The 14202-nt window shown below is 33.8% G+C and overlaps 1 protein-coding gene across 4 annotated transcripts in view; it reads right to left on the bottom strand.

The window, feature by feature from the left end:
- The window catches only part of Taf1 (TATA-box binding protein associated factor 1), a 726438-nt gene that overhangs the window by 244552 nt on the left and 467684 nt on the right, over positions 1-14202 (bottom strand). For all 4 annotated transcript variants that reach the window (XM_081728611.1, XM_081728610.1, XM_081728612.1 and 1 more), the window contains one exon: positions 10436-10586. In XM_081728611.1, the coding sequence (XP_081584737.1) occupies positions 10436-10586 (151 nt within the window). The remainder of the gene's footprint in view (positions 1-10435; positions 10587-14202) is intronic.

The following is a 14202-nucleotide window of genomic DNA, read 5'->3' as shown; positions in this document are numbered from 1 at the left end:
ATATTTTTTACATCAGAGTGTTCACTCAAAATGTATGCATTTGGGGTAAAATTATGCTCTTTCTGTATAATTAAAATGTAAAATTTGAACGCTGCATAATTATAAATACAATTTTTCTCACTTAATAGCGCTACCTGCAAATTTTCCTGGAAATGTCAGGGAATTTTGTACCTTGAGATGCGCAGCAACCATGACATTACACGTAACCCCTAATACCGTTCGACGCATGATTTAAAATTCTGCCCTTTTAAAATTCAAGTAGAGCTACAACTCCTTTCGTGTGATTTAAATCAACTGAATGAATTTTGCAAGAAATTGTTACAAACATTTCTTTTTCTTTCTTTTTTTTTTCATTTTATTTTTAAAGCTACGATTCCTTTAGATTGGAGGTCGGTGGGTGTACACCACATCCTTCAAATACCTTCATAGAAAAAAAAAAAAAACGCATGGCGATAAATCAGACGAGTTGGGTGGCTGATCAACATTTCCAAAATGAGATATGTTGTGGATAAATTTTTCGGATGACTGTTACTAAATCTGTGTTGCTCAGGCTAAAATTTGGACAGAATATTTCTTTTGTGAGGAAATTAAGAGACAGCATGGAAAAGATTTTATTAGGATATATATTCTACGGTGGCTTAAGGACAGGAACAAACTTTCTGCCAAAAATTGAATATCACGCAATTTCCTGAATTTGAGAGTGAAATTCGGCACATACTTTCCATTAAATAATAATAATAATAGAATTAAGCAACCTTCATCAATTGAATCAGCTAAATAAGTCATATGATGTCATGAATAAGGACAAAGTATTAGACCTGTTGCTTACGAATATAGAAAATAGTGCAATAAATTTTAATGTTGAACCAATCACAAAAATTGATCGTTTTCACCCACCATTTGTCTACTCATGGAATATCATACGAAATAATAACTTTCAAAAGAATACAAAACAGACCAGCAATGATGACTTTAAGAAAGCTGATTTCTTACAGGTTTATTACGGAATCTATATATATAAAAGAGAACGCACAAATCCTTTGTGAACTCATCACGCTAATACGGCTGAACCAATTTCTTTCATTTTTGGGGGGTTATTAGGATTTGGACCCTAGATGGTTTTTATCATATCACTTTAATTTTTAATTACCAGTGTCTTGAGATAATTGACCATTCAAGTGTCCATACGTACAAATCCTTAGTTATTAGTTCATCATAGGTAAAAATAAACGTATTTATATGCAACCCGCATGACCATGTGACTCGGCGGGTTAACATAAATGACAGGCGCTATAATTTTAACATTTACTGCAATTTGAAAGCGAAAAAGTAAAAATTATCTAAGTAACAAAGTTTATTGCGTTCCGGGGTGACCGCAGCGAAGCGGGGTGAACGCTGCTAGTAAAGAATATAAAAGAAATTAATGATCCTACCAACAATGTCGATAAAATGTCTGAAACCTTGTATGACAATATATATGAAGTTTTTGATTCTTACGTACCGAAGAAGCTGTATAATAATAATACAACATATAGGGACCCGTGGATGACTAGAGATCTTAAATCATTGATAAATAAGAAAACAAAATATTTTATAAAGGCCAGACAATCAAATAATAAAATTTGGTATCAGAGGTACTCCGATTTAAGAAAGGTGGTCAGAAAGAAATATCTAGAGGCTAGAAAAGTTTACTTCTTATCATTGGAGAACAGTATTTGTAAAGACAGTGTGCACTTCTGGAGATCTTTCAAAAAATCACACAATAAACAAATACCAAAACAGATGAAGTATAATGATACATCATTGTTGGAAATTACTGACATAGCAGAATGTTTTAAAGTTGTATTTTATAATTCTTTTAATTTTGACTCCAACCAAAATAAAAAGAAAAAAGTAAGGTTACGAAACTGACAGAATATAATGGTAATTATATGTCGATTGGTATTCAATCCACTACGCAAAAAGATGTAATTGAAACAATTAGTAAAATTAAGGGGAGTACTACACCTGGACCTGATAACGTTCCATATTATGTAATTAAAGGCTGTAGGAATGAACGCTAAAGACTGGAATATTTCCTTCAAGATGGAAGCAGTCATATGTAGTGCCAATATACAAACACGGTGATCAAAATGACGTTAAAAATTATAGGTCTATAAGTTTAGTAAGTGTTTCCTCTAAGATTTTTGAAATAATTGAGCACAAACATTTATATTTTAATATAAAGAATATATTAAGTGATACGCAACATGGTTTCTATAAAGGTAGATCAATGGCAACAAATCTTATCCATTTTCATGATTTTACATACTTTGGACTAAAAAGTAATCTACAGGTAGATGTTATATATATCGATATGTCAAAGGCCTTTGATTCTATTGATCACAAATTACTTCTAAGTAAGTTATCAAACATTGGCCTATCATTGTCATATATTAATTGGTTTGAAAGTTACTTATCAAATAGAACTTTTAAAGTAAAGATAGGGAATATAAAATCTAGTCAAGGTCAAATAGGGAAGGGGATACCTCAAGGATCTCCCCTGGGGCCACTTCCTTTTTCTCTATTTATCAATGATTTACCAGGAAAAGTCGAATACACAAAAATACTTTTATATGCAGATGGCATAAAGCTTTTTATAGTAGTTAATAACGAGTATGATAATTATCTGCTGCAGAAAGATTTAGATACAGTAAACCATTGGTGTGAAAATAATTTATTAATGATCAACTCTGAGAAAACTAAACATATGACATTCAATAATAAAACTCAATATTTTGTTAGCAAGTATAAAATTAATGGAGTAATAATAAACAAAGTTCAGCAAATTAAAGATCTCGGTATTTTGAATGACAGACAATTAAAATTTGCTAATCACATAAATGACGTAGTGCAATCAGCAAGAAAGAAAAAAAAAACAGGTTTTATACTTTATCAATGACCTGATTTTATAAATGGTAGTTCTTATGTGTACTTATATAAGACACTTGTTAGATCTAAATTGGAATTTGGTTCAGTTGTCTGGAATAGTCTATCCAACACACTTGTTAATAAAATCGAAGCTGTACAGAAATGTTTCAGACGGCTGCTGTGTTATAAAATGAAAAGGATTACTATGCACATGAATATGGATATGGGTTAACATTTTGGGGGCTTCAAGAACTATCGGAAAGGAGGAAAGTTACTGATAAATTATTTATTCAAATGGTGTTGGATAATAAATATAGTAGCGAATGTTGCTTAGAAAATATAGGAATAAGAGTGCCGCCTTATAGTGTTAGGAATCGATCGACATTGGTTGTATTAAACTTAAAACGTGAAATACTAAGAAGGATGACAATGTCTTACAATTTAAAATGAACATATGTTAGGATAAATATCAGAGCATTTCTCACAAAAATTAAACTGTTTTAACTTTATGACAAGGGTTCTAGCTGCTTATCTTTATTTTATTGTCATTGTGTATTTTCAGTGTATTTTTATGTTATAATCTTTTACTTAAAGAACCAGTCTTTTACGGTAAAATATGACAATAAGTGAAAGAGATTTTTGCATGTGAAGGTCAAATTTTAAGTAAGGTTGTTTCATTATTTTAAATGGTAGTTAAATGAGACTTTAATTTGCATAGTTCTTTTAATCGTATATTATGAAATTGACTGTTTTCTTTTATTTTTTGTTTTATATATCAGTTTGAACCTTATAATGTTAATATATTAATCTTCTGACAAAGGCCTTAACCTGCTCTAATAGTCATTTTATATTATATAATTTCTGGTCTGTTTAAAATGATTATATAATGATTTTAACATAGTGCCGTATTTTTGCTTACGAGCAGTTCATAGCACTTAAAATAAAGTTGTTGTTATTATTATTATTATTATTATTATTATTATTATTATTATTATTATTATTATTATTATTATTTCAGCGTTTTCGAAAATTCACTCCAAACGGGAAAAGGGTATCATTTCTATAATATTTAAATTTATCTTCATTCACAAAAGGAGGCTAATGAAGGAAGACAGATCATGAAGATAATAGGAAAAAGAAGAAAAAGCATGCTTGGCCATCTTATTCGGCACTCCAATTGGATCACTGTATTGATAGGGGGAAAGGCAGAAGGAAAACCAGAAAGAGGAAGACCAAGAATAGAATATCTACGTAGATACAGTTACGAAGAAGAGTCCTTATCAAAGTATAATAGAGCTCTTTCAAGGGAGAGAAAAGTTCCAAATTTCCATGTTACCCACCAACCTGTGGTTGAGGAGAGAAACATGATGATTCAAAATATGGCAAATATAAGGATGCTTGAGTTGGAGGTGTGAAATTCGGTATGTAAGCTTTTATTTAAAAGTAAGGAAATACAGGTTTCAGAGTTTCCTGGAACCTCCGCACCTAAGGAAAAAAAGGGAGATATTTCTAAAATATTTAATTTCTATTTCTTTATTCAGAAAATGCCCAATACTAGGATTTGCTTAAGTTGGAGTTTCCTCTTCGATACACAATCTGGTCGCGCCATGGACCTGGCTATTTCATCCTTTCTGTCTTCATTCTATGGCGGTAAGCCATTGATCGAGACCATTCTCCAACAAGATCTTAGACTAGTATCGGATTCGGATGTCAACGATAACATTGCTAAGTGGTCATCTATAGTGGGATCAGATCCCCCTGATCTTGATAAGAAAGGACTACAATCCTCTTGGGACGATCCTCTTATAAATCATCACTTTTCTGCTCTACTTCAGTCATCCGATAACCCAGAAGATAAGGCCAGACTCCTAGCTACATCATCTCCAGAAGCAGGCGCTTGGCTCCATGCTATCCCGTCATCTTCTTTAGGATTACATCTTCCCAATGACAGTTTTTGAATTGCCAGTGCACTGCGTTTGGAAGCAGATGTTTGCGAGCAATATAGATGTCCTGCCTGTAGAAGTGTCGTAAACAAGAGGGGCCTCCATGGACTCTCCTGTGCCAATACTGCGGGTAGACATTCACGCCACTCTAGCGTCAACGACATTATCATGAGGGCGCTAATTTCAGCAGGCGTTTCTTCTATATGTGAACTGTTGGGATGCAGTCGTGCAGACGGCAAGGGGCCAGATGGTATGACCCTAATACCGTGGAAGAAAGGAAAAGCACTTTTATGGGATTTTACTTGTTCCGACACCTTCGCCCCTTCAAATCTACATTTTTCCTCAGCACAAGCTGGCAACGTGGCTGCTCGCTGGGAAACAGAAAAACGCAAGAAGTACAGCAATTTACTCGAAAAATATTATTTTGTCGCTATAGCTATCGAATCAGGTGGTTCATTTGGTCCCGTAGGCCTTTCTTTTATAAAAGAAGTCGGTCACCGCATTTATTTATCATCAGGATACGTTCGTTACCTCTTTTCTACTAGAACGTATCAGTATGGCAGTACAAAGAGGTAACGTTGCATCAGTTTCGGGAACGCTACCCTCTGGTAACGAACTGGAGGAGATCTTTCTTCCGTAATCTCGGCGAAAGTTTGAAAGTGTTGTTGCAAAGCTTATCACAATAATGTATATTATTTGATAATTATATTTTTGTTAAAGCGTGTGTGTATGTGTGTGTGTGTGTGTGTGTGTGTGTGTACAGATACTAACTTTTGTACTGCATGTATGATGCAAAATGAGTTTCTAATATTTCTTCCTTCTTTTTTATCAAATTATCCGGAAATTTCGAAGTTTTCGGAAACTCTACATTTCTACGGTTAATAATTTCTTCTTGTTTCTTAAATAAACACAGTTCACAAATTATTAAAATAAATATAGCTATACTTTAGATATACAATAGGCACTGATTATTCGAACACTACTCTAAAACACACACGAACAATCAAATTTGTAAATGTTATTCTTATCGTGACAATATAAATCTTATCTTAAAGCATATATATATATACTATATCAGGGTACTTCGAAACCACAATTAATTATTTTTTAAAACATCTCGTAGTGACGCAGTTTCTGCCGCCATTTTGCGTTTTCTCGATTTCGGACGTTTACATTGTTTTGAATATCTCAGCATGTATTTGTTCTAATAAATTGAAAATTTCTGGGCGTGTCCAGCTTGTGCAGAGCTAAAACTTTGTCCTCTTAATGTTTTTGTCTAAAACCACTTGAAAGGGGTGAAATCAGGGCCTACAGTAGCAACGCAGTAGTAACGCAATTTTTTTTGACATTGAAGACATGTTTGGGATGAGGAAGCAACTGACGTAGAGGTCTGAATATATATATATATATATATATATATATATATATATATATATATATATATATATATATATATATGTGTGTGTGTGTGTGTGTGTGTGCATGCGCATGTAGTCCGGGGTCATAAGTTTATACTCAAAAATTTGCAGACCTGTAGCTGCTTCCAAAGGCCTGAAAAAATATCGCAAATTTGGTGAATTATGCCAATTTGCCATATTTCACTGTCCAATATCTCCAATGGGCCTGGATAAAAAAAAAATCTGAAATTTTGGGAGTAACAGTTACTCCTTTAGCATACCATGACATGCTATGACCATGACATAGATGGATAGATATGGGTGTTTGTTTGTTGCGCCTGAAGGTTTAGTTTTAATAATAATAATAATGATAGGGGAGGCCGGGGTAATAAGAGACAAACGGGAGACAAAAAAAAAAATTCTAGCACTTGTATTGATTTCTTGAGGAACTAGAAAAAAATGTATGTGATTGTACTAAAAAATGAAACCTGCTAATGTATTAACACATTTTTCCAGTTGCTTTTTTATGCCCAAAAAAATTACGAAAAATTTTGTGGAAGTCAGTGTCTCTTATATTACCCTAAGGGGTAATAAGAGACAGGGTTCTCACTGTTCATGCAAATAGAATAGAAAATGAGTAAGAGTTTTAAGAAACATCTTCAGACAATTTTGAACAATTTACTTTTTTCAGATCTGAAATATGTAAATATGTTCCCAAAATATCAAGATTTAAAAAATGAAATCCAATAGTTCGTTCGGAAAATTTAGTTGCTTAAGTATTAAATATCAAAAACCATTAAAAGAAAGTATAGTTGAGTTTTACGTAATCTAGATACATCATGGACAAAACTCAAGACTACCAAATAAAAAAGAATGGTGACAAGAAATTTTCTGGAGAATGTTGAAAATGAACGTAAAAAGTGCCTAAATTCGCAATAAAGAAAAAGCACCGCATTTTAAAATAGTTGTGGCTAACTTAAAATGGATTGAAAAAGCTATTAAATTGTAATCATACAAGAAGAGAACATTGAAAAATGTTGTAAACTTATTGTTGATCAAGTTTTATGTAAAATGTAGCCTATGTAGAAACCTACATTTTCGAAAAATATGTAAGATGAATATTAAACCTTTCACGATGTACAGTCGAACGAACATATGAAAAATGCGCAAAAGGGTTTGAAAATGTTATGCTACCCTATGTAAACTCAAAATTAACATTTAAAAGCCTCATAAATATAATTTAAACTTTAGTGTAACATAATTATAGCAGGTAGGCCTTATTAATTATCTTAGACTGGACCACTTAAATAAACATATGAAAAATGTATAGGCCAAACAGGACTGTTGCATATAGGCATGAGTTTAACAAATATTAAGAATAGCCCTACAAACACCTAGGCCTACCCAAAGAAGAGGAGCCATATTTAATCTTTCTGTTTTGGTTTCAAGTCCTTTTTCACATTGCTATAAACACAACAAATTTTCGGAAGCTATCCTCTGGAAATCTGGAATGGCTTATTTCCATTTCCATCCAGTTTGATAGGTCCATAAAACACAAATTTGGATGTCACTGTTTGAATGTCATCATAAACAGGCCAATTAAAACCACTTAGTCCTGTTTTCAAAAATTTAACCTTGCACGGTCCTTCATCTGGGAAAGCAATAGCCCTCCCAATTTACCAGTCAAGATCATAGTACACGGCATACATTTCTAAGCAAGATTCTGCTCTGGTTGGATCAATTTCTCCTGGCAAACTTTCACCAATTGATGGTGAAATTAGTTGATCCTAAGTATATTCTCCACTGTCACTATCTATGCACAGACTCTTGACTGGATTGCCAGAGTAGTTTTCCTATTTACTTTCTATATACAAAAAACTAGCAGGTAAAAGGGGTAATAAGAGACATGCCCTCAATTGACCTGAAATGCAATGTTTCAGCGATTTTCAAAATTTCTCATCAATCTTCATAGTCTTCGTCACAAAGTTACATAGAAGTAATTTCCACATTTCTAACTCACTTTTCAGAATAAAATTTTATTTTAAAAAAGTCACGAACTTCCGTGGTAAGTTCAAAGTGAAGGTATTTTTTCACAGTGTGACAATAATATAAAAAGTCATATTAGTTCATAAGTGCCAGTGGGGCAGGAAAGTAAAGATATTGACGTTGCCATTACTTATTTTTTTTAATATTTTTGATTTGATATTTAGAGTATTTTTTGGCCATCTCTCTTATTACCCCAGCCTCCCCTAATACATTTTTTTTCTGAAGGGCTGGCTTCTTTAGATATTTCTTTGTTGTTTCTCGATTGCTATTTTTGCAAATTTTCTTCGCCAAAATTAACACTACTACTTTCTTTTTTTTCGTTTTACCCACTTTTCTAAAACGTTTTTTGGGCCTTTATCTGAATTAATATCTTGTTTAAATTTTTTTCCGTTGCTTTTTGGTTTCTTTGTTTGCACAGTTCCCTCACTGAAGTTAACACAATTGTATTTTTCAGCTTTGAACACTTTTGTACAACATTTTCCAACATTTTGCAACTGCAACTGTCTTATTTGGACGCCCTAAATACGTTTAACTCACGCAAATCTTTTGAACTGCTCAAATTGATCAGACATCAGAGATTGCTATGACATAGTCACACGCTACAAGTCTTTACTATTGTTTTCAACTCTCTCATGTTAAAAATTTTCCCTCAAATATTTTTCATTTGAATGAAACTAATACCCTTTTTTTCTTTTTTGCTTGTAGATTAAGGAAACTAGCTGCTAAACATTTATCGAAATCAATTGATCGCCGCTTTCTTTGATGCCAACTGCGGCTAGAAGTGAGTGGTATGAAACAGAGGTTTCCTCTTTTTTATCCTATTGAGAATGATTCAAAATAGACGACGACAGGTCACATGCTTTGTTATTTTTGTCGAGGTCAATGATTTCTTGGGCTCAAACCCGTCCATTCCCTCTTAACCCTTGAACTTTTTTTTTTTTTTTTTTTTTTTTTTTTTTTTTTTTTTTTTTTTTTTTAAACCTCCTTTTATGATTAGAAAGGAACTGATTCTCTTCAATATTGCCTGGCTGAGTCTGCAAACTTTGGCTTTGTGTCAAAGAAGACAGATGAAAACTGTGGTCATTGTTATATTAAACAATACAACAATAACTGCAAAGCCACCATATGCATATAGGCCCTCCTCACACACTCTTTCTTTCTTCCCTTTGAACAGCAAGGATTCTTGGAAAACTCCGATTTCCATACCCCCAAAATACAAACATTTTAAAAGAATAAAGACGAAGTTGGCGAACATAACTTGTCTAGGAACTGTTTAGTGACATATTTTGTTTTCAAATAGGGCACATGAAAGGCAACTGTTGATTGTTCAGAGAGAGAGAGAAAAAAAAAATACCAAGTACCAAAGTACATTGTCGAACCCTTTGGGGGAGGGGCGCCCCCCCTGAGCCCCCGTTCCCTAAGCCACTGCCGGGAATCAAACATGGGCCTCTCACGCCAGACTAAACGCTAGACACCAGAGAAGGAATGGTGATTTTGTTTTATATGTATGTTCTATTGTATTGTATTACATAGCGGTGATATATTTATAAATTTCTTACACTCAAACATGATTGCTTTTGGCTAGTAAAATGCAACTTTTTATAAAATGAGTTACAGAAGAAACAGCTTTTGTAGATAGGATTTGAACCATGTTAAAATGAACATCCATACGTGAATAAGTTACGTTATCCACTAGACTGCACCTTCTGTTATTGTTCAGTTGACGGTGTACCCTCCACAGGTTTGAATCTAGAATCTAAAAATATCTTCATTTAAAAACAAAAAAGAAGATATGTTTACTTTTACCTTCTTTTTTGTAATATTTTATGACTGTTTTCTACATGTCACTTGTATATTTACTTAAAAGCAATGTCGAAATGAACTATTTCTATTGGAGAATATGTATGTTGCTCTGTAACAGAGAGGAGGAAAAATAGATTTCCCTTGTAAGCAGATCCGAGGAACGTTGGTATCTAGGCTCAACTTTTTGCACTGGAAGGCAGTCTCGGTTTTTAAGACCAGAAATGTACAAGGAAAAGAAGTACAATCAGCAACTCAAACTAGAGGACTTTTCACATACCGCGTAAAAAACAAATTTTCACTTCACTTTTATCCTCACTCAACAAAAATGAAACTTACCAGACTGTGTATTAAATCCAGACATAGACTGATTATCATCATCATCTTTCCTTTTGTCTTTTGCTTTCTTTTGATCTTGACTATCTCCTCCTTCTCCCATTATCATTTTTTGCAGCTCCCTTCTTTCTTGCTCCTCTTTCTCTAAGGACAACTGAAAGATACAATTTAAGGTTTTCAAGTCACAATAGCATAAAGTTAGTTTTGTATCGTGGTGATTTACATGGCATAAATAGAAAATGATTTTACTTAAACTATAACACACAAACATTCAACTTTCAGTTACGTATACAATACAGAAATCTACATACAGAGCCGGATTTAGGTGAGGTGCACGCCCCCCCTCGTTGTAAATATACACTATCTAAAATGAGAAACTACCAGTTAAAATAGCAACTCTTTCCGAAACTTTCTGCCGTCATGCTTCCGTTTGGGGTTTAAAAGAAAGTCGATTTTCTGAAGGTTGAAAGAAAAAGATTCACCAAGCAAAGCAATATAACATTTGTAAAGTAGGGAAGAAAACAGAAGCCAGGAAGAGAGAACATTTTTTTCCTGCACATCACTTGCGGCCCTCTTTAAAATACCCCCTTTCCATTCTATGTATCAGGACTGTCAGGTGTAAAGAATAATGTCACATGTCACTTTGAAGAATTTCAATGAGACTGGTTATTTAGATAGTTACGGTGCACCCCCTCAAAAAATACTGGATCCGACCATGTATATATATATATATAAATTTTAACGGATGATCACCTACGTAGCTAGTACTAATTTTACGCTCTAAAATATGACATCTGGAAAATATTTGGAAGATAAATAACACGAAAGATATTTACTCCCTTTCCATGGTAGCATCTGTCAGTTTTTCCAAAATGAAAGTGTTTTTATTTTTATTTTTCTTTTTATTATTACAAGTAGTTTTAGTTGAATACAATTTAATATGCAGCTAATAATTCGAGACAAATAATTATCTGCATAATGGATATTTTCGAACCTTAGAATAAATCGCTCTGTATTTTTGTATTGTACAACTTTTAAAGCTGTAACAAACAGTATTCCCGTGTTAATTCTTCCAACCTTTTACAACTAGAAATTTTCAGAGATCTTCTAATATCTTCCATTTTCACTGCATCGTCTTGCTCTAAAATCTCTTAAGTATGGTCTAAATATATATATATATATATATATATATATATATATATATATATATATATATATATATATATATATATATATTAAATCTTCTCATCTACTCGTAAACTAATAACCTTCGGAAAAGAATGTTTGTTATAGGTTTCCGCGCCACATGTCTTAAAAATTGCAAAAGGTTTCTCACTTGGAAATTATAATCTCCATGTCTGTATAAGACAAGAAACAGAAACTATCGCTTAGTAATTTAGAGTTACAATACTTATAAAGGTTAATAAAATGCTACTAAATCGAATCTTTTAAAAATCGAACGAATTTATAACCATTACTTTTGATTAAAGCTCCGACATGTGTGAACTTATTTTTACCGTTAACCAAAAATGCATACAAATGGTAAGAAGCATTAAAATTCAAATCATCGCAACACGAAGAAAGTAAAGAAGTTAATTCTGCTTCTCTATGTTCTCGTAATGTATTTTTCTCCGAAGTATTTAGATATTGCTCTATGAAATGTAACAACTGGAGGGAATAATCTTTGGCATTCTTCGCAATTTGTAACTCTAAAATTTCAGCCTCCCATTTACAGCATGACTGAAAATAAACTTTCTGTAAGGAGTGTATTTTTTTCACGAAAAAGCAAACAAAAATGTAGGGTGCGGCTTATACACGCGAATGATTTAAAATGGCTTAAAGATAATTACGGTATTAATTTCTTGCGTTTGTTGTACGGTATTTACCGTACATTACAAGAAAAACGTATATAAAACAAATCCACAAGGCCACAATCAGACGAAACAACAATTCAACGCATGAACAAACACGTTAACTCAAATACCGCTATTGTTGATTTGAAATGAAATTTTGAGTTTTACGTCCCACGGTTATGCCGGTTAGGCTAAAGGAGACGGTGATAATGAGTAATGAATGAAATGGTGGAATGAAGAAAGTGGGAGGAAACGGGAGAACCCCGAGAAAACCCACGCACACGGTGTTTGTCCACCACAAAGTTCACTTGGCGGGAGCAGGGTTTGAACCCGAGACCCCTAGCACCAGAGGTGAACGCTCTACCACTGAGCCACCGCGGCCCCCTATTGTTGATTTGAATCAACAATTATCGGTAAACGAACAAAATATTCCTCTGCGATAACAATCGCGCACTCAAGAGTTTTTTCTACGAGAAGGCAGTCTGTCTCGTGCGCTGCACCTATACGCTACGAAGAGCGTGCCTTGTGGATTTCTTCTAAGGAAAATGTCCAAACGACTTAGCTACGATGCACATTTTAAATTGCAAGTTATCCGATTCTCTGAGGAAAACGGGAACCGAGCTGCTGCACGTCATTTTTACGTGGATGAATCCAACGTGCGACGTTGGAAAAAGCACAAGAATGAACTTCATGCAACAAGGGGCAAGAGGAAAGCGTTTCGTGGAAAAGCAGCTAAGTATCCACAATTGGAAGAAAATGTTTTATCTTACGTTAATGAGAAAAGAAGTTCAGGTTATGCTGTTACAGTTGATATGATACGCTTTCAAGCTCTTGAAGAGGGTCGTCGAATCAGGGCCGGCGCTAGCTGTTTTGCCGCTATGAGCGGTACTTTTACATGCCGCCCCTTTAATCCGCAACCTCATTTTGACAATAAACGTTCAAGTGTCACGAAAAAGTAGGATACCCCGTTTTAAAACACGTATGAAATGGAAAAGTAAACAAAAAATTGAACTAACTCTCTCGAATGTTCACGTAATATTTAAATAACTCCATACATGTCACAATATTCAGTATGATCGATTTCGCTGTATATCTGTGATGTACAGCAGCGCATCAAGAAAATAAATTTAAAAAAAAAAAAAAAAACTGTATTAGTCACGACAAAGAATTTTAATTTTTAAACTTATTTGATATCAAAAGGTGTTTCCAATAGAGTTGATTGAGTTAATTTTTAGTTTAGTGTAACTTTCGTCAGCGAGGCTATATGAGACGTGGACCTACTGATTAACGTGGAATCCGAACCACATGAGCTCCCGCCGGGAGTCGAACCCGGGTCTCCCACACCAAAGGTGTTTCCAATAGAGTATGGAGCATGAAAATAATAGTGAATCATATATTACGGCAAAACTAAGTGATTATCCTAAGCCTTATGATGTACTAGAACACAATAGTGATACATGAATTTAACATACCTTAATTGAAAGAAACTTTTCTTGCTTTGATATGAGCAATGTATTTCTTTATAACATTCGCGTAGTCCAATGTTTCAGCCAATTCGTGTTGTATTGATATCCTCGCTAGGCCACTTAAGCGTGTTTTAGACGTGGAAGACGTAGATAGTTAAGCTTAAGTTTCGAAAAACTTCTTTCTCCACTTGCCACGGTTACCGGTAAGGTTAACAAAGTTCTAAGTGCAACACTAACACTGGGAGTAAAGCCATGTTCCTTAATTTTAAAGTTTCTTTTGTTGAACTTTTACGCTTAACTATAGCAGATAACACTTTCAGTTCGTGCCGGCAAGTTCAGTACCTTTTCAGACAAAAGTTTAGGTGACATATCTTTAAGATTACTTATATCGTAATGAAAATCGAAATACTCGATGTGATGTTTGCTTCAAACTTTTCTCTTAAAGTTAACA

Source organism: Thermobia domestica, chromosome 10 (genome assembly GCF_964235325.1).
Source record: "Thermobia domestica chromosome 10, izTheDome1.hap1.1, whole genome shotgun sequence".
NCBI classification, from domain to species: Eukaryota; Metazoa; Arthropoda; class Insecta; order Zygentoma; family Lepismatidae; genus Thermobia; species Thermobia domestica.
Note: the sequence above shows the minus strand (reverse complement) of the source record. Positions and strands in the feature narration are given on the sequence as shown.